At 49.0% G+C, this 27,582-nt stretch overlaps 2 protein-coding genes across 3 annotated transcripts in view; both read left to right on the forward strand.

Moving 5' to 3' along the window:
• Nucleotides 1–22,189, forward strand: part of LOC144119596 (neprilysin-1-like) — a 44,827-nt gene extending 22,638 nt beyond the window's left edge. Inside the window, exon 10 of the mRNA XM_077652172.1 lies at nt 21,709–22,189. Coding sequence (XP_077508298.1) covers nt 21,709–22,189 — 481 coding nt within the window. The remainder of the gene's footprint in view (nt 1–21,708) is intronic.
• The window catches only part of unc-104 (kinesin family member unc-104), a 182,824-nt gene that overhangs the window by 11,251 nt on the left and 143,991 nt on the right, over nt 1–27,582 (forward strand). The gene's annotated exons all lie outside the window — the stretch shown is intronic.

The following is a 27,582-nucleotide window of genomic DNA, read 5'->3' on the forward strand; positions in this document are numbered from 1 at the left end:
GGCACTTAGTGGGATCTGACGTCATTAATCGGGACATCCTGTCGCTCTGGCGGGAAAGATTGGTGTATCCACTTAAGGGGAAAACCTGTCTTCTATTTGCCGATAAGTCGGTGCGGTGCCAAAAAGAAGGGCGCGAACGAATCCAGGGCATCGGCCGTATCTCCTCAGCGATTGACGCTGATTGCCTTCGCTCGTCACCGCGGCATTAGGAGCTACTTGTCAAGACGTCTCGAGCACCGCATTGCCGAGTAGTGTTCTTCTTCTTCTTATTCTTCTTCTTCTTCTTCTTCTTCTTCTTCTTCTTCTTCTTCTTCTTCTTCTTCTTCTTCTTCTTCTTCTTCTTCTTCTTCTTCTTCTCCTCAAGTGTTCTGTTGGGCCGCTTCTTCTTTTTTCTTTTATCACTGAATGATAGTGGCGGTGCGGACAGGCCAACTTTTATTTTACTTTCTTTTTATTACCCGATCCAACCCATTGCCTACTTGCTTGTTCATGGACAGGTATACTTTATTTTAACTACTTGTTGGAGGGACGCCGGGTGAGAAAGCTGCCAAGGAACACCTTGGGGTTTCCTGGGTCCATAGAAGAAAATATAATACAAGTGAATTTACTAGTAACGTCAAAGGAACCACTAGTTGAAGTACTAGTAATAAGCGTAAATTAACAACCAACACCAATAATGATGCTTACAAAAAAAAAATTGGGGCGTAACGTCCCGAAGCGACAGGTGGGCTATAAGGGATGCCGTAGTCGAGGAGGGCTCTGGATTAATATATAGATCTCCTTGGGTTCTTCAACGTGCGCTGACATCTCACAGCCATGCAAATCAACCTGCCGTGTCACTACACTGGGGCACCTTTCTGCGTTTCGCCTCCATCGGAACGCGGCCGCCCCGGTCGGGTTCGAACTCGAGTACTCCGGCTCAGTAGCCGAGCGCCTAACCGCTGATCCACTTCGGAAATGCTATCAATATATACTTGAGGAAAGTTCATGAAAGTTTCAATGTAACTAATTAGTTGTATACAAATAATTCACCTGTTTACGTTCGAGTGACAACAAAGAAGCTAGCACCTCGGTGTGCGATTTTTGTCATCATCATCATCTGCCTAACTACGCCCACTGCAGGACAAAGTCTTCTCCCATATCCCTTCCAGTTAACCTTGTTTATTCAGTAACAAAAGCATTCTGTGGTTGTCTTTCGCTGAGTTGCTTTGCTATACCTTCATGCTGCCGGGATATGATTGGGTAGCGGTGGCTAGAAATCATTGGCATTGGCCCTTTCCTTGCAGTGGGAATAATATGCGTCACTCAGCTCTGTCGGTGGTAAAGATGGCGATGAATCGGTCTTCCCGACTGCACGACATCCTTTCGGACCACTCATGGACAACGCAATCGATCCGAGCACCCCGCTTCGCTGAGCGGCCTGTGTCTGGTTGGCCGTTTGCTGTGGATGTTCGGTTTTGCCAGCTCAGAATCATTAAGCAGACGGCTCGTACAGTATGTGTAGGGTCTTCGTTCGCTAATTTTATTTTTCCCCCAAAATTCGAGGGGGAGAGGGAAAAATCGGCCAACATTTCTTGAGCTTCAATTCGGGTAAAACGCGGGGTATTGGGAAAAAATATCCATAATTCAGGTTTTTGTGGGTCATTTTTTGCACGAAAAGACAATAGCGCTTGTTTGATGTGTTCTGTACGCGGTACGTGGCATCCTAAACGAAGTTAATTCAAGTAGTATACGTGAAATGCAGCTTTATTGCCAGTTATTTTCATAAACACTATAGGAGTGGAAGGTTCACTGGCAAGGGCGATATGTCCTTTTTTTTTTTTCAATCATTTTATTGTGTTCATTACCATCTGCTGCGCAGCACTCCGCATCCGTGCAAAACCTGCGTGCATTTATTTTGTGCTCTGCGAAAACATTCATTCAACACCGGAGCGAGTTTTAAACACGCAAGAGCCATCTTAAGCAGCCTTTCATTAGTCTGGGTAGCGATTGATACGGCAATGACCGTGTTTCGACCTCTGTCTTCTAAAACGCACTTTTCTAACCTATCCTTAAGTTAAGCCGCGTCACAAGAGGCGTTCGAGAATGTTTTGAAATCATCAGTTAACTGAAAACACCATTCTGTAATAAGCACGCGTTGCCCGTTAATTCTGTGCGTTGTTTCGAGCTTTTTCTTGTCCAGGAGCCGCATTTCCGGCTCCGGATCGGTTTTAACCGTATTATCAAAAAATTTGCTTGGGATGCAAAAATGGGGCAGAAGCGGATTTTGCCTGAAAACGACACTTTCCGCCTGCATGCAGAGGGTAGCTAGCTGCTAGTTTATAACCTTGCGTCGAACTCCCATGGTAGAAAGTAACAACAAAAATAAATGTGGGAAAAAGCCCGCACCTAATACATGGTTAGTATATACCCTGTGTATTCTGAAAAGGGGGGGGGGGGGGGGATTTATCGGCAGTTGTTTGAGGTAGTAGTCGTATTAGCGCAGTGTATTTAACTTTCTTGATCCGCAAAAGTAGGCCAACGTGGTTTTCCCGCAGGAAGGCTTATTATTGCTTGGCTCAGTGGTTATGGCTCAGTGGTTATGGCGCTCGGCTGCTGACCCAAATGACGCGGGTGCGATCCCGGCCGCGGCGGTCGCATTTCGATGGAGGCGAAATTCTAGAGGCCCGTGTACTGTGCGACGTCAGTGCACGCTAAAAAGAAATTCAAGTGGTCGAAATTTCCGGAGCTCTTCACTACGGCGTCCCTCATAGCCAGAGTCGCTTAGGGACTTTTAAACACCCATGAACGATATATATATAGTTCAGGGAAAAAGACTTCTTGGCACGGTCAGTAGTAGTGAATAAACAGAGACCAATGTTTGAAAACAATGTAATTTGACGTTTCGGCCGTGGAACGGCCTTCATCAGAATAACGATTCTGATTATTCACTATATATATATATATATATATATATATATATATATATATATATATATATATATATATATATATATATATATATATATATATATATATATATATATATAGTGAAGGCAAAGGCAGTATATATCCAGGGCTGTACTGAAATGATGGTAGTTCTTAGACCGTAAAAGAGAAGGAGGTAGAAAACGAAAGAACAAAACTGTAACGGCCGCAACCCGCGACGCGCAGCCATTACACGTATATACTTCGTCGAGCGCACGCACCGTGGTGTCCTGCCGTTGAGCCCGAAAAACGCACTGAGCCGTGCATATATACGGATGCGCGCTTTTACCCTTGTCTCGCCACTTGTGGGCGTTTGCTTCCCGGCTGCTTTTGTACTCTTTCAGCGTTGGGAGCCCCTTCCTACGGCTCGCGCCTTTGTTGTCGTCGTTGCTGCCGTTGTTTCGGCCAGAGGAAAAGAAGAAGAAACGAACGCGTGTTCCGGGTGTGCTTTCTTTTTTTCTTCCTGCGGCTTTCTCTTCTTTCCTTCCTTCCTTCGTTCGTCGCGTGTGACGCCTGTGTATTTCCTCCTTCCTCAAGGAAGCGGAATTGGCGGCCGATGTCAGGCGTCGTTGTGGCTTTTCCTATAGCGTGTGGACGTCGCATCTTCTTGTTCCTGTGCCCTTGTATTTTCCTACATGTTTTTTTTTTACTCGTTTCCAAGTGCATACATTAGCAGCTATGTGCGACATGCACTCCTGAGCAGGAGGATATACTGCAGTAGAACTTGGTGCTGGTCTATTTGGTCACTCGTTCTTTGGAAAGTGGATGTGACGCTATTAGGAAGACGACACCCTTACAAAAAATTTATTTAGACAGTCTATGGACTGTGCATAGACTCTATAGGCTCTCTGTAGACAAACCCTAGAGAACAGTCTATATATAGGCATTACAAATCCTATAGACAGTTTATAGGCAATCTATACATTTATGGCCATACACATTTAGTAGACTCTTGTCTATAGACAGTCTGTAGGCTATGATTAGATAAAGAGAAATATCTATAGGAGCAGTAGGATCTATAAGAAGTTCATAGACTGTCTATAGGCCATTTTTATAAGGGCAGAGACAGGCCGACACAACAAAGAAGAACGCTACTAACAACTTTTTTATCTTTTCCTTCAGGGATGGCATTTATAGGCATTATCACGTCACATGCGCGCAATGAGGTGGCGCCAGCCGTGATGTCTCACACTTTGTGATGTCTATTGTGATGTCTCACACTCTTATATACTTTCACTGTGTGGCTAAGCGAGTAACAGGTAACAAAGAATTATTCTGACAACAAGATATGAATGAACAAAAACATCAAGCAACAGCAGCCAGTAAACCGCGGAAGGACGAAAGCCACTCATCTCTTTTTTGTGCATTTCGCCAGAAAGTGGCGCTCAGCAGAGTATAAGATCGAAGCATCGGTGATGCACTTGTCCGCCTTTTTGTGTATGCGGAAGGCCTCTAGCAATAGTCTGCAATTAGCACTATAGCACCTCTGCCGAGAATCTTTGCTTCTTGAAAGCGTGGCATGCATTTACACTCAATAACATGCGAGGCTAAATTCGCAGGTTTATCTTGTTGCTTTATGTTTTGCGCATGCTCCCAATTGAACGGTCGGTGACGCATCGCGCCGTCTGCTCGATATAGCACCTGTCTCTGTGGTCTTCCTAATAGCGCTACATCCAATTTTCAAAAGAGCTTGATAAAGTACAGTTGAACCTCGTTATGGAAAAGTTGAAAGGGCTCGGCGATTACTTCGTTATAACCGTTGCTTCGTTATAGCCCGTGTTGACCGAGCTTCAAAGGGAAATCGTCATTCCTTCGTTGTATCCATTATTTCGTTATAAACTGTTTCGTTATAACGAGGTTCGACTGTGTATGCTATATGCACTGTAGTGCGTATTCTCTACCGGCCGGCCTGACTGTCCCGCTTTTCAAAAATAAAAAGAAAACACGCACGCGAAACGCCCTTTAAAAGCCTTTTAAGCGAGGTATGCGCGCACCCATCATCCGGGAGAGAGCCACCATCAAGGGCTGGCTGCGCTTACGCATGCCGTTCGTGGGCCGTCCTCCGCTATTCATGGCGACTGCGTCCGTTCGATCGCCGACTCGCGAGCGGAGAGCAGCGAATGACGTTCGCCACCGGTATTTTTTTGCCCTATCTCCCGATTTCGGCGCACTAAAAACCGCTGAAAAACAGAACAAAATAAATACCCCGCCCCCTCCATAAAAAAAATGGAAAGAAAGGCGATGGGAATGCGTTTCTTCCGAGGGCGAAGAAACGCTAGCAGGAGGCGGGCAGATGGGAAGCCGTGTTTATGTCGTGCGTGCACGGCGGAGCGCTTTTTTTTTTTTTTCTCTGGAGCTGTTCTTGACTCTTCTCTTGCTTCGGCGCGAGCGAAGCGTCCTGTATGGAGAGAGTCCCCGGCATTTGCGGGCCCAAGTGTTCTGTCTCGATATATATAGTACATACAGCCCCTTTCGCAAAAGGGCTCCCTCCCTGCGTCTATCGGCGGGCGATTGACTGGGCGCGCGCGCGGTGCAGAGAACTCACGGTTGGGGACCGTCGACGGCAGCTGACGATGTATGCTACTATAGCGGGACAACGACGGAGGCTTTTTCTTTCTTTCTTTCTTTCTTTCTTTCTTTCTTTCTCTTTCTTTCTTTCTTTCTTTTTCTTTCTTTCTTTATGGTACGTATATATATATATATATATATATATATATATATATATATATATATATATATATATATATATATATATATATATATATATATATATATATATATATATATATATATATGCGCGAATACGCATTCTCTCGAATAATCTCAGTGAGTGCAGAAGGGAAACGGGTCCGTGAAATCGATTCTCCCGAGCGGCAGTCGTTTTTCAGTCGCGCGGAAACCGCCTTTCTCCCTTATTGGCGATTTGCTCCGTCTAATGGATTTAGTTGGCCTGATGACGATGGCGCTGGCAGGACGGAGATGTGCGCGTCGAACGAGGCTGATTCTGAGATGCAGTGATGCACTGTTCCGGCGCGGCTGCTCCGTGTTTTTTTCTTTCTTTCGACAAGAACATTGTTGAAGGACTCGTGCCTTTCGGACTGCCGCAAGCTACTGCACAGCCTTGGTCAAAAGTCCTAAGGCCACAGAGTTCAGCTGCAGGAAATGAATGTTCCTAGAATGCCACGTGTGGCGGATCATTGGAACACAAGTCAAGCAGGAAGCTTCTCCCCTTATAAAAATGAGCCTTGAATTTATGTTGACGCAATGTTGAGCATGTGTTGAGCCAACAGAAATTCAATGGAAATTCAACTCGTGTTGAGTTTACACTACACTCACCCAACAGAATTTCTGTGCCCAAAACCTCAACACAAACATGGTGCATAATTTCTGTTGAATTTTTGTTGTTTTTTTCTTTGAGCACCCACCAGAAAAATGTTCAACAGTAAGTGCTTTGCAACCATCCGTAGCACTGTGTGCCACGTCATGAGCTGTTCTGACAGGAGAATCTACTGCTATGTTAGAAATCGGCTGCTACTCTTGATTCATGCACAAACAAAACGGCGCGAAATGCGGGGACAAAAGAGAAACATACCTTCTGCCAGCATTTCAAGGTCATTCGGTCTTTTCTAGTGCCGTAATGACTTTGTTATGCGGCTCAACCGAAAAGCCTTTGGCCTTAAGTCTTTTGACCAAGACTACATCGCCGACGTCGCCCATAGCGTCATGGTCGTCATAATCGTCATGACCAACAATGACGAACCGCCGTCGTCATCGCTGTTACCACGCCAACCCGTTTCTGGAAGTTTTAGCAATGCTCATCCCAAGTTCTTTTTTATTTTCATTTCTGAAACCTTATGACCGCGTTGTTTTGTTTTGGATCACCCCTCTGTGTCCAACGAGTGCGGGACTCTGTTGCTTACCGCACGTGCCTTAAATTCTCATTTTATTCAAAGCTCGTGACAAAATAAAAGAATGGGCAGGTGTTAATGTTTCTCGTACACTAAAACCCGGACATACCCGCCCGAAATTCAATGAGCACTGCAGTCTACAGACAAGGACACTCAACTATGGGCCATCCAGCAGGCTCGGGGTGCAGTCGAGAAGCACAAGCCTCACGACCCACCACAAACGGGCCGAACTGGGGTAACGAAGAGTAGGGCATAACCCCGGGTCGACGCTTGGCCAACGTCACGACGCGTTAAACCGTCGATTGCCGGCATTTTAATAAAGCTATTCCTATCCAATCTTATCCTACTAAAACCCGCAGCACTTGCTTCACTTTTCCCTGCTGCCGAGCGCCAAAGTAGGCCTATATGGACTCTGTGTGTGGACTCCCTCTCTGAAGAGTTTATGAGGCTGGGTGGGAGGTTTGTTCGTTCGCTCGTGCATTAATTATGTCTTAGCAGACACCGTGTACGCCGTGTACTCAGTTCGTCGCATTATGACGTCATCGCGTCCAATCTTCATTATGTATCCATTATATCCCCTTTGCGCCATTTCCTCTCGTTTCTCCTCCTCCATGTGTGGAGTGTAGCTGCAGACCCGAGACATGTCCTCTGTCTTCCCTTCCTCTCTTTGAAGCTTCCTCCTATCTCGCTATAACCACAGTCCGGCCGAGATTACACTCCAAGCTTGCAATATTCCGAGAAAACGCGCGGCTTAGCATGGAGCGCGCCGTGTTTTTCTCGAAATTTTCGCCGTTTCATCGCGCGGGACAAGTTTTTTTTTTTTTCCCCGTCGGCACCGCGCGTTCTCCCTTTCCCCATATAAGCTGGTCGCGTCCCTGAGCCCCCTTTATCCCTTCCAGGATATTACGCTCGCCCAAGAGCTATCGGTCCGAACTGCAGCGCGCGCCGACGTCGCCGTGGATTATGTACAGGCGTGCAGTTCATTTTCTGTTCGCGGCGGGCGGTCCGGAAAGCGGGACGGTCGACGATCAAGCGGCAAAGCCGCCGTGTGTGTGCATTCGCGTTCGCCAGGAGGTGAAGGTTAATTAGGTGGCTCCGGCCGAGGCACTGAAAGCCGAGGGCTCGCTCGCGCTGCGCGTCTAATGGACACGCGTGCATGCATGAGCGAGCGAGCTGGCCGGCTGTTTGTCTTGCCGATGGGATATCCCGTTCCCCGCATCCTTTCTCTTTTGTTTTTCTTTTCCTTATTGTTATTCGCTGCCTCATATATAGCTCGCTGTTATGGTGTTCTATACCTACCGCGCGCGCGTGTGTGTGGGCCGTTCTCTCCGCTCGCTTTTGTTGACCGAGGTAATTTCGTTAAGGCCTAATTAGCGAGTTATCTTTTGTTGCCGTCTCGGCTTCGCGGCGTGCTTGCGCTGTTCTGTACTTTTTTGTTTCACTTCTCATTTTTTTTGTCTGGATCTTAGCCATGATTTAATAATTATAATAATTGGTTTTTTGGGGAAAGGAAATGGCGCAGTATCTGTCTCATATATCGTTGGACACCTGAACCGCGCCGTAAGGGAAGGGATAAAGGAGGGAGTGAAAGAAGAAAGGATGATAGAGGTGCCCGTAGTGGAGGGCTCCGGAATAATTTCGACCACCTGGGGATCTTTAACGTGCACTGACATCGCACAGCACACGGGCGCCTTAGCGTTTTGCCTTCATAAAAACGCAGCTGCCGCGGTCGGGTTCGAACCCGGGAACTCCGGATCAGTAGTTCGAACCCGACCGCGGCGGCTGCGTTTTTATGGATGAAAAACGGTAAGGCGCCCGTGTGCTGTGCGATGTGAGCGCACGTTAAAGATGCCCAGGTGGTCGAAATTATTCCGGAGCCCCCCACTACGGCACCTCTCTCATCCTTTCTTCTTTCACTCCCTCCTTTATCCCTTCCCTTACGGCGCGGTTCAGGTGTCCAACGATATATGAGACAAATACTGCGCCATTTCCTTTCCCCAAACCACCTGAACATTAAATAAATAAATAAATAAATAAATAAATAAATAAATAAATAAATAAATAAATAAATCAGGGATTTGCAGTGGGAAAGAGCAGAGTGAAGGGGGAGGGGAGAGGGGGATTAGAGTTTCGTGGAATGGCCGTGTTCTTGTGCTATTATGGAACGAAGTCAGGATAGGGCCCAAGTTGCGCGCAATTGCTTACGTAAGTCACGGAGTCTTAAATGAAGGGAGGAAGAAGCGCATACGTATGCGTTATACAAGCATGCACCGCGCACTGGCTGCATAACGAGACGGGTCTTCGTGGAAAAGGTCACTTACGTAGTACGTGGCGTGCGTGTGATAACACGAAAATCGCCGAGGACAGCGAGAAGCCCGCTGCTGAGAGGAAATTTAGCAAAAAAAGCAAAAAAAAAAGAGGGGCAGCAGTTTAGTGCACGCTTGTTATTCCTGCGAAGGATTAAGGATTACGAGAAACGTTGTTGCTTGGGCGAGTTGGTACTGCGCATGCTAAGAAAAAAAAATGCTAGGCATAGGCAGGATTAGTGATCACAAGCTCTCGTGATTGTCGTGCCTTTTCTCTTTGTCCAGTTCGTGTTGCGCTAGTAGTTTTGAGGACTAATGCCTCAATATGGGGGAAAATTGCGTAAAATAGAAAAAAGGAAGGTTCAGCATATATTGTCGGGTGTGGTGCTTATACGTCGGACGTGCGCCGGTGCATATATGTCAGTGCGCAGGCACGATATGTAGCCGCCGGTAGCTGCAGCAGCTGCGGTAGGCACCGGCTGGCCGTAGCTGTTTTGCCTACCATGCGAAAGTCGCTGCAGACATCAGCGCCACCGCATCTTCGTGACGTCGCGGGGTGAAGGAGGTCCATAGAATTTGCAGGTTTGAGAAGTTCAGCGCCGTGCCGCCATCTGACCCCTGTCGTAGTGTTGTAGCCGCTATCCGTCGGTCTTACAACGAATAAGACTCTATATCTTTGAGTTTAATGCACCGAATTTTTTAATGCGAAAGCATTACTAGGCTATGTCGACAAGGTCGTGCCCACAAAACGTGTCCGCAGCAGTTGTGAGGAACTTAGAAGAGGTAGCGCCAAACGAATGGTTGCAATCGAAAGAGGATGATGTGAGGTTGATGTCGGAAAAAGAATTATGTCGATAAGCTGATTAGTTAATTAATTAGAAACAAAAATGTCCAAAAGGTAGGCGGAGCGCCAGGGCAACGTGTGGCGTCAAATTTGAAAACTAAGCGTGGCGCCAAGTTTGAAAGCTCAGGATGGCCAATTGATGGAACTTGATTAAGTACGACAATTAATTGTGGTAATTGGGAAATTGGATGAATTTACATCAGTGCTTAATCGAGTGAATGTGAGGAGAAGGGACAAGTGAAGCAGAGAGAGGCAAATAGGAGCAGAGAGAAACGAGGAGGCGTCATTGATTTGTGATTCCTCCAATGCGGATTCCCGCAGCCGCGCCCGGTGCTTGCACACACTCCCAGTGCACCGAGGCTCCCCTCCCTGTTGGACGCTGACGTTGCTGCGGCGGTGCGACTCCTGAACGGCCAAGGACTTCCACGGATACGACGGCGGCGACCTCCCCCCCCCCCCCCCCCCCTCCCCCTCCCCTCTCTTGGTCCCCAAAGGGCCAACAACATGCGTCGGGACCAGTATCCCCCTCCCCCCTTCATAGCAACAACCACCATCTCGCAGTGACCTCAAACGTTTTTTTCCAACTTTGGAGAAGAATTATCAGAGCAACTGCTACATATCTGTGAACACTCAAGGATCCGGCCCAGCGGGTTGCTCTTCATTTTCAGTCCCGAGGGCAGCTGAGACTGGTTACGAGGACAGACTCGACCGTACTATGCGCGCCGGCCCCGGCGCGCCGTACTCTAACGCGCTGGGGAAAAACGTCAGTGCGCTATATCGACGTCTGTGATGTTATGTTGGCGAAATGGAAATTGTTGCGAAGCTCGCGTGTCGTTAATTGAGGGTCATTCCACGCCAAACGCCACAGTCGTTGCGCTCGACCATACCCAGTTGGTTCAAAAAAAAATTCGCGGAAACTTATCCTAATGTGCGTAATGAAAGGCTGAAATATTTTTGCCGAAAAAAAATTTTTTCGTGAGGTGAGCGCAGTTTGAATATTTAGAAAAGGCGAGAAACCAAGCACTGCTCAATAATTATTTAAAAATTCAAATTTTTTACAAAACGCCTCACAATTTTTACATTGACATTTGCACAGATTCTGTCTTTGGATATAATTCGGAACGTACAGATTTATACGGCATAAATATTTAAAAAAAGTCGAAAGTATCAAAATGTGTCATATTTGTCGTTTTTTTTGTTTTAAATGTCAACTTGCTCTCGGAAATGCAGAAATGGCCGTTTTGCTTCTCTAGATGTCTGGTACCTATAGCTTTTGTTACAGGGGATTAAACTGCGTAGATAATAATAATAATAATAATAATAATAATAATAATAATAATAATAATAATAATAATAATAATAATAATAATAATAATAATTGGTTTTTGTGGAAAGGAAATGGCGCAGTATCTGTCTGATATATCGTTGGACACCTGAACCGCGCCATAAGGGAAGGAATAAAGGAGGGAGCGAAAGAACAAAGGAAGAAAGAGGTGCCCGTAGTGGAGGGCTCCGGAATAATTTCGAACACCTGGGATCTTTAACGTGCACTGACATCGCACAGCACACGGGCGCCTTAGCGTTTCGCCCCCATTGAAACGCAGCCGCCTCGGTCGGGTTCGAACCCGGGAACTCGGATCCAGATCAGTAGCCGAGCGCCCTAACCACTGATCCACCGCGGCGGGTTAAACTGCGTACATCAAAGTAAAAAAAAAAATACTAAAGTTGCAAAAAAGTAAGTTTTGAGCCAAAAACACTCGTTAATGTCACTCTGAGGTGGTTCAAGTAAAAATACAAGCAATAGCGTGTTACGTAGAACAGTTTATAACCATTCATTTCTGACATTTTTATCAGGGCATTTTTTGTTTAAAGCGAGAGAATAATTTTTGAATTCAGCTTTCTCGCCACAAGTTGCGTCGTCTCTTAAAGCCGATTCACCGCAGAGCACGACACTGTGGTCAGACGAAATGTAGAGTTGTTCTCCTTAAGTGAGGTTTGCGCTGCAGGCAAGCATAGGAACGTTGAGCAGTCGAAACAGGTATTCGTGGGAAAAGATTTTCTTAACGCTGCCGGGGCGACAGTGAGCTAGTTGTTCGGTGTGGCTCTGTCGCAGTCAGTCATTCTTGTCAGTGCCACGACATACATAAAAGCACCAGCGTAAGAGCTTGTGAGACGCCGATCTGAAATTGACCAGAACGATCCGGTGTTGAAACAATCCACCACCCAGCAGCAGCACGTGGTATACCTGACCCTTGTGGCCGTCAGAGGCTCATGCCCGGTTGTATGTCTTGGTTGTATTTGATTTAATGGGTGCAATTCCTGCATTAATACTCCAGCGACAACAGTAGACGAGCCACTATGCTGGCGAAGCGCCTTCATGCGAGCGACGCAACTATAGCGCGAGCGGGCCGCGTTCTCGCGCGCCAGCGCCTCACGCGTTACTCGCCGCAGCGGTGCGCACTTCGCACCTTCACGTGCGCTCAGAGGCACGCGCTGCCCGCGATCTTATTTGTATATAAACAAAAAGCACGCGTGATACGCGCAACATGCGGGCTGGTCGTTCCCTCCTCGTGGTCCATGCGAGACAGCATGCTGAATACCCTCGTTTTTCTTGTAATGGCTGCCCCGCACAAAAGCGGCTGTGTTCGAGCTTCGAAAGCGAAAACGATCTCGTTTATTGCATAACACACGCCGAATAGCGCGCGATGTGTTCTTTAGCTCCAGCCCTAAAAACGCACGACAGCGAGCGACGGCAAACTGGAGTGATTATCTGACCATAAGAGTCACATGCGTTCTAATGAAAATAAGGTTTTTCCATCCATCCGTCGTCGCTTTAGATGACGCGGTTGTTGCGACGCGCGTCCTTTTAATCTTTCCTCTCATGTCTCTTTTAGCTCTCCTACTGTCTGTAGGTGGCAGCGATTAATTGTGGCTCAGCTTGAGCTAGTGGGCACGCCCGTGCACTTCCATTTTAGTTCTTCCTTCAGTCGCAACAACAACAACAACAACAACAACAACAACAACAACAACAACAACAACAACAACAACAACAACAACAACAACAACAACAACAACAACAACAACAACAACAACAACAACAACAACAACAACAACAACGTCTGGGACGTTTGGTGTGGAATGACCCTTAAATAAACTCCAGAACTCCGAAAGGAAAAATAGAAAGCATATATACGCAGTTAAATCTGCATGATTCTAACTGGTGCCGAACATTTTTTTCCGAATTAGGCAGAGTACGAATTAAGCTCCTCTCAATACACACTACGTTGGCGGGACAAGGCGTCTGTTGGAGTAAACATAAAGTTCGGGTTAACTACATGTTCCGTCCTGTGACATAAAAATTGGATCTAGTTGGCGTGGTTGCGTCCGGTTCTAATCCAGTGTTGCGATGCTGCTGTTGTAGATGGCGTGCAGGACGCCATGTGGACTCGTGGCACTTCGATAGGGAGTAATTCCGGTGTGCGTTCCGCCGAAAGTTTGCTTTATGGTTTGGTTTATGAGGGCTTAACGTCCCAAAGCGACTCAGGCTATGGGGGACGCTGTAGTGGAGGGCTCCGGAGATTTCGACCAGCAGCTGGGGTTCTTTAACGTGCACTAACATGGCACAGTACACAGGCCTCTAGCATTTCGACCTCCATCGAAATGCGACCGCCGCGACCGTGGTCGAACCCACGTCTTTCGGGTCATCAGCCGAGCGCCATAACCACTGAACCACCGCTGCGAACGCCGAAAGTTATATCATGTTGAATTCCAATGGCACATCGAGGGCGCTCCGCCGGATCACAAACGGAGCGCGTAGTTCAGGCGGAGATCACTCCGTCCCATTTTGCCAATGGAATGCATGCGCTCCCGCGGGGTCACTTCAGCGCAAGAATAGCTCCAAGTTCAGGCAACATGGCGGCGGCCTTCGAAGCGCGGCCTCTCGCTTCACCAGCGATTCGTCCTTGCCGCCACTCTGTCTCTCGCGTTCACGGCAAACAAAAGGCGCACGAAGCTTTCGCTTTGTGTGATGATGCCCGCACCACAAAATTGGAGTGATGAAACGCGCCAAATTTTCAGATTGCTTCCTTATTTACAGAGCTGCTAGGCTTAGAGAGTACGCGTCGTCTGACGTCAGAAAGCGCGGGAGGTTCAAACAAGTGAACGATTTTGGTCTAAAAAGCGGTCACAAAGAATTGACCGCGATGGAATTGACATCCTGTTAAGAAATTTTTTGTTTTAACTTGTGCGGACGCGAACAAAACGAAAAATAATTACATTTGGGAGAATTCAATTTTAAAAAAAGTCAAAAATACTGCTTGTACGTTGCCCGGATCCCCGCGTAGCGACGACAGGAAGTTCGCGTATGCGACAGAACGGATGCAGCCGGTCATGACCGGAAGCAGACGCGGGAAAGTAAAACGTCGCGCGGGGTTCCGGTCAAATCTGCCGATTTCGGTGGAGCAAATTTAGCTGCTCCACGGAGCGATCCGGGATCGACGTCTGATCCCGATCTGCCATTGGAACAGACAACTCGCACTCCCATTCTGCCATTGGAATACGATTGCTCCCAACAGAGCAGAAAAACTTGATCCGGATCTGCCATTGGAATTCAACATCAGTGTAATTCAAATTCAATGCATTTATTTCAACTCGAGGTTGAAGGCCCCCAGGCGTAAAAGCTGTTCTACGACAGCTTGAAAGGTGCCTGGTTAGGGCGCTCGGCTACTGATCCCGAGTTCCCGGGTTCGAACCCGACCGCGGCGGCTGCGTTTCGATGGAGGCGAAACGCAAAAGCCGCCCGTGTTCTGTGTGATGTCAGTGCACGTTAAAGATCCCCAGGTGGTCGAATTTATTCCGGAGCCCTCCTCTACGGCACCTCTTTTCTCCTTTCTTCTTTCACTCCCTGCTTGATCCCTTCCCTTACGGCGCGGTGCAGGTGTCCACGATATATGAGACAGATACTGCGCTATTTCCTTTCCCCCAAAACAAAATAATAATAATTAATATGTAATTGCTAGCCCTTCACTGTGGCTCCCCTCTCTCTGTATTGGCCGGAATGCTATTGTCGCCTCGTGACTTGCGGTCTTCACGGTTTCGCTCTCGCGGCGCCTCGCATTTAGTTTAGTTCATTCTGTTACGTTCCGTCCTACGTTCATAACGACGCGGATCGTTAGTTTAAAAATTTACACCCATTCCTTCAGCTATCATAGCAGGCAGGCAAGCAGAGGACTTTATATATATATATATATATATATATATATATATATATATATATATATATATATATATATATATATATATATATATATATAGATAGATAGTTGTGCGCGATGTACATCCCCTCGAGCGGCGGGGTCTGAAATTTGCCATTGGCCAATAGTGGCGACAATGACAACGAGTCGTTCGATTTTTTCAGTGGGGCAATTAAGCTTGCCGCCGCGGTTCCTCACTTCGCATCCGTCGAAGCGGGGATTTTTCGCCTCGAGCGCCTAAAAAAAAAGTTGATCCCGCTTTGCATCGATGGAGCGTCGGGAGTCGCTGATGCTGAGGGTCGCATTTAAAAACCCACGGCACATCCCCAGACTCTCACTCTCTTCGCGTAGTGTATGTCTGTGCCCTCTTCTCCGGCATTGCAGCCGCCCTTTTGGCGCCGTCCTCTTTTCGTGCATGCCGCACATATATTATCTGACATACTGGCCGTTTTTCCGTATAGACTGTGCTGCGCTCCGGAATCTATACGGGGACCTACATGTGCCTGCAAACTCGCGAAGCTGTTCGTATGCGTCGTGATTGTTCGGGCCGTGATTGGCTGGCAGGTTGGCTGTCGTTAATTTTAAGAACGTGGGAGCTAGCGAAGAAGGTTAAAAAAAAGAAGCGAACCAACGGGGCAGGCGGGGGAACACCAAAACACATGACTGTGCTGCCAAGTGCGATACTGAATTGAAACAATAATAATAATAATAATAATAATAATAATAATAATAATAATAATAATAATAATAATAATAATTGGTTTTGGGGGAAAGGAAATAGCGCAGTATCTGTCTCATATATTGTTGGACACCTGAACCGCGCCATAAGGAAATTGATGAAGGAGGGAGTGAAAGAGGAAAGGAAGAAGAGGTGCCGTAGTGGAGGGCTCCGGAAGAATTTCGACCACCTGGGGATCTTTAACGTGCACTGACAATCGCACAGCACACGGGCGCCTTGGCGTTTTTCCTCCATAAAAACGCAGCCGCCGCGGTCGGGTTCGAACCCGGGAACTCCGGATCAGTAGCCGAGCGCCCTAACCACTGAGCCACCGTGGAGGGTGTTGAATTGAAAATTGAAAAATTGGCCTTTGGGGAAAGGAAATGGCGCAGTATCTAGTGTCGCACTGAACAGTTGAAGGTTTTGTTTTCCCGTACAGCGTTTCACTCTCTCAGCTGCTGAGCGGTACTCGGACGTTTGTAGCACTGCGGCGAGCTTTGAATTCTGCCGCTGATTGTACGAAGGCGACCCCCGACTTCAACCATGCGGGCCGCTCACATCAGTGAAAAGGGGGAGTTGGGAGTGCGGGAGTGATGCGACGGCTTCCTCAAGTATTCGGCCTCCTCACACTCTCATGAGCCTCTCATGCAAGCGCGGGAAGCCGTCGCCTCGAGTTCGCAGCTTTCGCTTCACTGCGAGGACGTAAAGATCCCCAGGTGGTCTAAATTATTCCGGAGCCCTCCACTACGGCACCTCTTCTTCCTTTCTTCTTTCACTCCCTCCTTTATCCCTTCCCTTACGGCGCGGTTCAGGTGTCCAACGATATATGAGACAGATACTGCGCCATTTCCTTTCCCCCAAAAACCAATTATTATTATTATTGTGGGACTGATAACTTCACCCCCCTCATCATCCTTTCCTGTCTCCTCTCCTCGTCGCGGGGGCTTCGAAGGCCTCCGTGCTGGTCATTTGCGACGAGCCTCGAGAAGGATGCGTTCGCCTGGCAAGGCTGTCCAGTTTGCTTCTGGATTCTGAGTTTTGTTTTGATTCCTGTTCCTGCGGGCGAAGGCAGAGAGAAAACCAGGAAAGAACTAGCGAGGGTTTCTGCCCTTTAAATCAAGTTTCGTCGACGATTAATTGCCGCGCATATGCCATATACAAGGGATATATAATAAGGATATATGAAAGTTAGGATCGACTTCCGCAAATGGCGTGCGAGTTAAAGATCCCCAGGCGGCCGAAATTATTCCGGAGCCCTCCACTAAGGCATCTGATTGTTCCTTTCTTCTTTCACTTCCTCCTTTATCCCTTCTCTTTGGGCGCAGTTGAGGTATAGTTGAGGGTTGAGGCGCGAGAACGGCCTCTCCTTTCCTCAAAAACCAATTTTCATCTTTTACAAGAGCCCCCAGCGTAAAGACTTAGGAAAGCAAACCCCCTTGTGTTCTTTACTTCTGACAAACGTCGTACGTGCTATATTGACGAGCCCACGAGAGCGCGTTAATATGCATTGAGTTAGTACAGGACGTGCCGTCGGCTGTGCTGTCAGTTCAGCTTAGGTTAGGCGTCACACAGAGGCGGTAAGCATGGCGACACGAGAAAGTGCTGCATAACTGAAAACAGAATACGAACTGAGGCCGAAGTTGTATATCTTCCTTCTATGCTCGCTTCCCGTCCCCTCTTTTTATGTAACGCCAGTCACTTTCCAAGCTCTCTTCGTTGTGTGTCTGTTTTCGTTAGTTTGTTTGTGTGTGTGCGCTACTCTGAAAGCCGCATGGTTTAGTCGTTCGTCGGCGTTCAATCCGAGTTAGCACCCGCTTCTTTTAAAGCGCCAGCCCCCGTCGCGACCGCCCCGGGAAATGGAGAGAGCGTAAACCGAATAAACCACTATATATACACTGCCGCGAAGCGGGTTGCGCCGGTATTACGCGCTGCCTGTGCTGTTGCGCCACCGCTGGTCGCGCATGTATATTGTGCGTTGCATCATCGCAAGCGTGGACCTATTGGAAAGCGGGTTGAAAAACTTTATTTTACATTTATTTATTTTGCTGGGGCCGAGTGAAACCCGACTACATGGCGGCGTGCTCGCAGGTTCGCTCTGTTTCTTCCCGGTGCCCGAGCCGGGACATGTATCGATCGAGGCGCTCCGGCTGCACTGACGTGTGGCTCGGACACACATGGAGACTAGAGGACGCGGCATATACTCCCTGATGCGTGCTTAGATGCCCACTTGCGTTCGACAGGTGGGCTTGCTTGCTGCGACTTGTTTAAAGGTGCACTATATAGATGCAGGTGGCCACAGTCCCGCAGAACCGCAAGAACATGTCGATGCCCATCGCAGTGTGGAGGAAGAAAAAGCTGCCGCCACCGTCTGCAAGACGTTGAAGTAACGAGCCTTAGGTGTTTTGTTTACTGGAATAATAATTGGTTTTTTGGGGAAAGGAAATGGCGCAGTATCTGTCTCATATATATCGTTGGACACCTGAACCGCGCCGTAAGGGAAGGGATAAAGGAGGGAGTGGGAAGAGGAAAGGAAGAGAGGTGTGCCGTAGTGGAGGGCTCCGGAATAATTTTTGACCACCTGGGGATCTTTAACGTGCACTGACATCGCACAGCACACGGGCGCCTTTGCGTTCTGCCTCCATAAAAACGCAGCCGCCGCGATCGGGTTGGGACCCGGGTACTCCGGATCAGTAGTCGAGCGCCTTAACGACTGAGCCGTCATTTTGGATTAATTAATGACGTCATCAATTAATTACCATTATTGGCCGACATCTTGGATTTATAAGTGACGTCGCCGATCAAACACCAACTGGGTTGCTATAACGATTTACTATGCGGGCTGCCACCTTGAATTCCTCGGACTTGGAAAATTTCACGCCGAACTTAAAAAGGTTTGAGCTGACGTCAGGCAGCCGCCCCCTGCAAGCCAGCTTTCGTTGCAGTTGTTAATAATAATTGGTTTTTTAGGGAAAGGAAATGGCGCAGTATCTGTCTCATATATCGTTGGACACCTGAACCGCGCCGTAAGGGAAGGAATAAAGGAGGGAGTGAAAGAAGGAAGAGGTGCCGTAGTGGAGGGCTCCGGGGCCGGTGGCTCAGTGGTTAGGGCGCTCGACTACTGATCCGGAGTTCCCGGGTTCGAACCCGACCGCGGAGGCTGCGTTTTTATGGAGGAAAAACGCTAAGGCGCCCGTGTGCTGTGCGATGTCAGTGCACGTTAAATATCCCCAGGTGGTCGAAATTATTCCGGAGCCCTCCACTACGGCACCTCCTCCTTCCTTTCTTCTTTCACTCCCTCCCTTCTCCCTTCCCTTACGGCGCGGTTCAGGTGTCCAACGATATATGAGACAGATACCGCGCCATTTCCTTTCCCCAAAAACCAATTATTATTATTATTATAATTTCGACCACCTGGGGATCTTTAACGTGCACTGACATCGCACAGCACACGGGCGCCTTAGCGTTTTTCCTCCATAAAAACGCAGCCGCCGCGGTCGGGTTCGAACCCGGGAACTCCGGATCAGTAGTCGAGCGCCCTAACCACTGAGCCACCGCGGCGGGTCGTTCCGTAAATTATGAAAAATTTGTTGCAGTTGCTCCCTCTGCTATTTCTCTCCCGGGCGCCTATAGGTTCAGCTCAAAGCGTCGTTACTGGGATAGTGAATCGGAATCACATCGAACAAAGTGTGCCTGGTCGCCATTTTTAGTTGTATGGAACTGCCATTGACTAAAGGCCTTTTAGGGCAACGGAGTGGATTCAAGAGAGGGCAAGCGTAGCAAGGGGGCGGCTGAGAGTCATAGTTGAGGAACAAGTTGAAGTTGAAAGTGGCCGCAGCTGGCACACGACAGTGTTAACTGGAGAGATATGGGAGAGGCTTTTTTTTTTGTCCAGCAGTGAGCGTAGTTAAGGGTGAAGACGATGAAGGTGATTTATAACTTTGATACATGGCCAACGCTTGTATAGGGTAGGGGAAAAAAAGAAAACTCCTGAACTGCAAACTATCCTAGCAAAGGAACGAAGAGACGCACTGGCGTGCCTACCATGCTTTCACGCACTTGCCTAGAGATCTCGAGTGGCGTGTTCTGCGTATACTGTGCGGCAGTGAGACCCATCGTTGGCCTCTCGGTTCGAGAGAGCTTGCTTATGGGCTTTTATCTTTACTTCCCGTCTCTATCTCTCCCTCTCCCTTTCTATTCCTTTATTTCCTTCTTTTTTCGTTCTTTTTTTCCCGTTACAAGTGTCGCGAACTCTCTCTAACGAGGTTCACTTCTTCAATACTGTGAAGCTGGCAGAGACCCGTAAGGCTGCTCCTCGTGGGCGTAATAATAATAATAATAATAATAATAATAATAATAATAATAATAATAATAATAATAATAATAATAATAATAATAATAGGGTTTGGGGAAAGGAAATGGCGCAGTATCTGTCTCATATGTATTTGGACACCTGAACCGCGCCGTAAGGGAAGGGACAAAGGAGGCAGTGAAAGAACAAAGGAAGAAGGAGGTGTCGTAGTGGAGGGCTCCGGAGTAATTTCGACCACCTGGGGATCTTTAACGTGCACTGACATCGCACAGCACACGGGCGCCTTAGCGTTTTTCCTCCATAAAAACGCAGCCGCCGCGGTCGGGTTCGAACCCGGGAACTCCGGATCAGTAGCTGAGCGCCCTAACCACTGAGCCACTGCGGCGGGGCACCTCGTGGGCGTGCTGAGACCTTCGCTCTACTGCGTTACGTAAACGTGAGGAGTTCGTCGTAACCGAAGGTTTTCACGTTCGCAGCGTGAGATTAGCGTGGTTACAGAAGAGAGTCGTTTTTTTTTCCTTTTTGTTTCCGAGTGCTTTGCGTACCATGGGGTTATATACCGCGGTAGTGGACTTCGCTTTCGGTTAGTCGTCCTAGGTAGTTTGGCTCAAATCCGCTGCTTGGTTGCGTAAGACTCATTAACCGAGGGGCAGGTGCGTTAATCAGTGACCATTTTGTTTTCTTGCCAGGGCCTCAATAATTGTAGCCTGTGCTACCAAAATGAAGCGCGTCGTTGTACGCTTTAATGCCACCGGATATTTTTGCGAATTCATCATCATCATTTTTATCACCCTCATGGCCACAGTACAGTCCACACCTTTGCCAATGACTTCCTACTGGCCCTGCCTTTCGCCAGCCACGGCCACACTGTCCAGGCCAATTTCCCAACTCTTCACTCCGTCTTGTTGTCTGCTGTCCTTAAGTTTTTCATTTAGCTTATGTCCCTCCAGTAAACGGCTGGTTCTCAGTTCCGAGCATTATGCACCCTCACCCTTTTCTCTCCCTAATTTTAGCTGAGCTGCCGGGGTGGCTCAGTGGTTATGGCGCTCGCCTGCTAACCCGCCGCGGTGGCTCAGTGGTTACAGCGTTCGGGCTACTGATTCGGAGTATTACGCGGGTTCGAACCCGACCGTTGCGGCCGCGTTTCGATGGAGGCGAAACGCTAAGGCGCCCGTGTGCTGTGCGATGTCAGTGCAGGTTAAATATCCCCAGGTGGTCGAAATTATTCCGGAGCCCTCCACTACGGCTCCTCTTTCTTCCTTTCTTCTATCAGTCCCTCCTTTATCCCTTCCCTTACGGCGCGGTTCAGATGTCCGCCGAGATGTGAGACAGATACTGCGCCATTTCCTTTCCCCCAAAACCAATTTTCATTTGACACTACCAAAAGACGCTGCATCGAGGCAGGCAGAACAATCGCAGCGCCGCCTATGGAGCGGAAGTGCAAAGCGCCCAGCGCGCGCCACGTGGCCTCAGACAGGACAGTCGACGTGGAGGTGACGGAACCCAGCAAGGCACGGCAGTGTTCCACGATGGCAGCTACTCTGCGGACAGCGAGGCCTCGCGTACGGGGCCGTTGCCCTTTTTCCTTGAGGACCAGTCCCTCAGCCACAGCGAGGCGCCATCCCTTGCAGCGGTGCAACGTTGCCCCAGCTCCGCCTTCGACGAAAGTGGCAGCAGCCACGGCTGGTTGGACGGCAGTGACTTCTTCGACGCCCGGCAACTGTTCGAAACTCGGGACGGAATCGGCGACCATTCGAGGTGCGACGGGGCAGCTCCCTGGTGGATACCGTCCGTCCCTCGGTTCCTCCAGACCATCGGCGGTGGGCCATCGTCGACGTCTAAAGACGACGACGTGATCGTAGCCGTCGAGAAATTTCCTGCGTGACAGAACGTGCGACCAGACACGTAGGACTAATGCGTGTCGCTGGACTCTTCGAACTGTCGGCGGAAAATGCCGCAGGCGTTTCACTACTCGATTCGTTGAACGATGAGTGCGTACACGGCGCTGCAGTGCGTACAATATTTTTGCGGAGACGAGGATTTGAGGAGGCGACGTTGCGATTTGTTTTTCTTTTGTATTCTTACTGCCTTGATTACCGTGAAATGTACCAAAGGCTGCTAGTAAATACTTGTTTATAACGTTTATTTTCACGTTGTGCTGGTTTGCGTCGCTGGAAACGGGCGCGACAGCGTGGATTTCCCAGCGAGTGCCAGTTAGGTTGCGACAGGAATATATGATGCTATGAGTCCGAAAATGTTATTTTGCACAAATATAATCGAAATAGTTTCCACTTGACGTCCATGCGTGGACCCGCCGCGGTGGCTTAGTGGTTACGGCGTTCGAGTGTCGACCCCGAGAACGCGGGATAAAATTCCGGCCTCTGCTGCCGCGTTCAGCTGGAGGCAAAACGCCAAAGACGCCCTGTGCCGAACGTGAAACTCCATCCTGTGGTGTTCTACGTCTTGAAGCTATATATGGGTAAAGAGGAGCGCCGTGATATCTGGCTTCTGGAATTATTTCCACTAGCTGAAGTTATTGCACTCCATCCGTGTGTTCTGGGTGTTTACTGCATTGAAAAAATTGCTGCTGGTTTTGCTCTGGTTATCTATGGTCGAAAGCGAAAAGCTGCATCTCCCTGGCTACGTTCGTGGTCGAATGGCTGGTGGTCTCCACGGCAGGCATCACATCGAACACACTTAGCGTTAGGCTGAACGCGTCAAAGTGCATCGGCGTTTTATGCAGAACCCACTCTGATGCCGCCGTGCACATGCGATTCCAGCAGAAGCTCTCCGCTCCGCTCGGTCAAGGTGCGTGACGTCACGGCGGAAGTGGGCCGCACACCTGTGATGCCTCCTTTCCTCCCCTCCGCAACATTGTGACGGAGCGCACATCTGCTGCTCTCCACGGCACGCGTCGCATCGATCACACCTAGAGTTCTGCTGAATGCATGAAAGTGCACCGGCGTTTTATGGAGAACCAACTTTCATGACCTGCGCATGTGATGCCGGCAGACGCCTTGCCGCTTGACCGAAGGCCAAAGTCGAGATAGTTGGTGTAACAGCCGCTGCCGTACGCTGACGTCATGTGTCGCACCTGATTACCACGTTATACTCATGGTTTGACCTCTAGCTACATTCAAGGTGAAACCTGCGGCGCCGCTGACGGCTCGAAAAGCTGCAGTAGTGAAGCTTTTCGCTTCAAAAGTTGGTTCAATTTTCAATTTACTGCATTACGCCTTAACCGAAGTGCGGCCACCGCGGCCGTGTCCATCCGCTCAAACCGAAGGCGTTTAATTGGTTTTAAGGAATTGAATTTGAAAATCGTTTCGTTTTTAAAGCAAAAGCTTCTTCGACGTGTACGAGAGTTCGACCTTGAACCACGTGACAGCTATGATGTCACTCAGCCGCCGCCGAAACCGAGCGCCCGCCTCTGTTTCTATGGGCCGTCGGCGTTCATTGTGCTCGTTGGCGTTGGCAACATTCTATAATAATAATAATTGGTTTTTTGGGGAAAGGAAATGGCGCAGTATCTGTCTCATATATCGTTGGACACCTGAACCGCGCCGTAAGGGAAGGGTTAAGGGAGGGAGTGAAAGAGGAAAGGAAAAAGGAGGTGCCGTAGTGGAGGGCTCCGGAATAATTTCTATAAAATTGGTTTTTGGCGAAAGTAAATGGCGCGGTACCTGTCTCACATCTCGGCGGTCACCTGAACCGCGCCGTAAGGAGAGAGATAAAGGAGGGAGTGAAAGAAGAAAGGAAGAAAAAGGTGTCGTAGTGGAGGGCTCCTGAATAATTTCGACCACATGGAGATCCGTAACGTGCACTGACATCGCACAACACGCGGGCGCCTTTGCGTTTTGTACGAATTTATGCGTTTAGTAATCAATCACCAATTGGGTTGCTATATCAATTTACTATAAGGGCTGCCGTCTTGAATTTCTCGGACGTGGAAAATCTCACGCCGAAAGGAAGTGGTAGCAGACCCCAAGAAATCGAGAAACGTGATGAGTAAGAGCTAACGCTAAGCAGACCCCAATAATAATAATAATAATAATAATAATAATAATAGTAATAATTTTGGGCGGGCGGAAAGGAAATGGCGCAGTATGTGTTTCATATATCGTTGGACACCTGAACCGCGCCGTAAGGGAAGGGTAAAGGAGGGAATGAAAGAAGAAAGGAAGAGAGAAGTGCCGTAGTGGAGGGCTCCAGAATAATTTCGACCACCTGGGGATCTTTAACGTGCACTGACATCGCACAGCACACGGGCGCCTTAACGTTTTTCCTCCATAAAAACGCAGCCGCCGCGGTCGGGATCGAACCCGGGAACTCCGGATCAGTAGTCGAGCGCCTAACCACTGAGCCACCGCGGAGGGTGAAAACAGACCCCAAGAAATCGAGAAACGTGATAAGAGCTAACGCTCTTAACTCGGGCGGCAGCAGCGTTAAAGGCGCCCGTGTGCTGTGCGATGTCAGTGCACGTTAAAGATCCCCAAGTGGTCGAAATTATTCCGGAGCCCTCCACTATGGCAGCTCTTTCTTCTTTTACTTCCTCCTTTATCCTTTCCCTTACGGCGCGGTTCAGGTGTCCTCCGAGATATGAGAGACAGTTACTCTATCATTTCCTTTCTTCAAAAACCAATTTTTAGTTTTATTATCCAGCGCCCTTTTGTCTTGCTTTCAGACTGCGGTCTAGTCAAGCCGGCCTGCTACAGCGCTATACGCGCTTGCAGTAGTACAGCTTTTGTCGCGACCAGATTAGCTGTTGGCGATAGTTTTCATTTAGCGGCAGACTTCAGCGCCAGCGTCCTGGCGACCATCGAGTCACCAGCCTACGCGGATAACAATCGCAGCGCCATCTGGGTAGCACAGGCTGCCGTGAATGCGAAGGAGGAAGCAATCTGCACGCGAAACACAACAAAAGAGTAGCAGAGCCTTTCCCCAACCATTCTAAGCCACGTCAGTCTCCACGCGGAGGTAAAAAGCATCCAGCGAGCGCCACGTGGGTTTGTGACGCAAGCTGCAGCCAGAACACGCGACGTGGAAGCGATGGAACGCAGCAGGAGACGCCAGAGTTTCACAACGGCTGCTGCCATGGACAGCGAGGCCTCGCATGCGCCACCGCTGCCCGTCTGCAAAGGAGACCTGTCCCCTCGTGACGGCGAGGAGTCAGCCCCTGCTGAAGTGCGCCGTTACCTCAGCTCCGCCTGCGTCTTAAAGGGCAACGACTACGGCGGGTTGGACGGCGGTGACCTCTTTGACGCTGGCCATGGCGACAGCGTCTCCCAGAACTTCGATCCGTCGCCGTCGCCTGCGTCATATAGTGGGGCGACGTGGCCGTTCCTTGGTGGATACCGTCTATGGTTCCATGGCGTGGAAGCGACGCAACGCAGCAGGACGCCGCCGAGTTCCACGGCCATGGACAGCGAGGGCTGGCGTGCGCCACCACTGCCCGTTCGTTAGGCGGTCAGTCTCGTGACGAAGGCGAGACCTCGGCCCCTGCTCAGGTGCAGCGTTACCTGAGCTCGCACTTCGTCCTGTCATCGACGTCCATTCGGGGTGCGACGTGGCTGCTGTCCATTGCTCGGCCCTGGACAGCCGCCGACCCTGCTGCCAACGGACAGTGGTCGTTCTGTTCCAGGGCGGGACTAGAGCTTGTCCTTCGCTGTCCGGTCGTCGTCGCTGTGTGGGCACAGAAGTCGAAGGGCGCGGTCTATTCTACCATCCGCACAAGAAAGACTCGGCACCATTAACCGGTTGGTATCTCCGGGGAGTTCCTAGTAGCGGCAAAGTCGCCATTCGTGCCAGTCCTACGGAGTAATTTGTGCATATTCGCTAAAAAGTGCTCTATGGTGTATTCTTGTACAATTGTTTCGCGCTGCGTTGGATGCGATGTATGCCGCCTAACTATGTTACTGATCATATGCTATGCGTTATCGAAATAAAAGTTTTTACATCAAGGCTTCATGATGACTGCTGGTCCGTTCTTCGCGTCGTCGCTGCCTTAATGACGACGTCGACGGTTTACTTCTTTTGCGATAAGGCCGGAACGAATGGCCTTTTTTCGTTATAGGGGTGTGTATAATATGTAATGGATCAACGGCCGTTGGGTATATATGCAGACTGCATGAGCTGTCTGTTTTCGCCGAGCGTTGTATCTCATGTCACCTTTAATATGAGGGCTAATTCTGCTCAAGTTCTATTTCGTCGCGATAGGAATGTGGTGCTGTGAGCCCAGATTTTTTACGTGGTGCAAATCGAAAAGAAAAATTCGGCAGAAACGCTTGACACTGCTTGCGTGTGAGAGTGTGAAATCATTACGTTTATGTAGACTTGCAGAAGGTACAAATGAGCAGATGTAGCTTGATTGCTCTTTGTCGCCGCCTAAAGTCCCGTTGCGCAGTAATCTGCGCAAGTTGCAGTTGATTGATGATTCAGGCACTGCTCATCGTTGGACGCTGGCGGGCGAAAATCTTGACATGCCCAAGCAATGCATGGCGGTCGTGCGGAGATGCATTGACGACGATGACGCTGCACCGAAGCGTCAAAAGTGTCCTGATATCTACCGATAGATGGCGGACTCCGGATTTTGTGCTAATGAGAGATGTAACGCCTTCGCATTAATATGGTACAACATGGTATCCACGCGGCGTCTCGAACACTGCGTTCCTTGTCGGCAGCGTTCGGGAGCGGCTAGCGCTGACACTGCCTCGTCCAAACTTCGATTCCAATTGTGCTGCAAATATCATCGCAAGGTGAATCTCCGAAGCGCGGTTTAAACAAGGATGTCGAATACCACCCCTGTGTTTGATCCGCAGCGTGTTTCAGAATCTTTGTGTTTGGATATATATATTGTCTTCAGACGTTCTTACACGACCGCGCGACGAGCTGGGTCTTCTCGGACTCTGCCCTTCCGTTCGTCATAAACTTTAGTTCATCATGGGGCCCGCCACAAATCCTATGCGCCTGAAAGCCCCAATGCGGTGTCTGAAACCCTAGCCTACCATTTTAGGAAATGGTAGGCTTGCCGAGGGCATCACGGGGGGCGCGCCTATTTAGTGTCCATTTATTGAGATCACTCAACACTGTAGACTAGGCTGCATATAAACTGCGCTCACTTCTGCTCTTAGAGCGTGAAGCGTTGCGCCTCTGTTTGGGTCTCCCTTAATACGTGGCAAGTAATGTTTTGTATCTGGAAACGCGGGTGCCGCCTCTTACTGCAAGGTTTGGCCTATTGACGGCACAGCTAGACGTTTTTAAAATTTTGCGACTCGGAGC

Source organism: Amblyomma americanum, chromosome 2 (genome assembly GCF_052857255.1).
Source record: "Amblyomma americanum isolate KBUSLIRL-KWMA chromosome 2, ASM5285725v1, whole genome shotgun sequence".
In the NCBI taxonomy this organism is placed as follows: domain Eukaryota; kingdom Metazoa; phylum Arthropoda; class Arachnida; order Ixodida; family Ixodidae; genus Amblyomma; species Amblyomma americanum.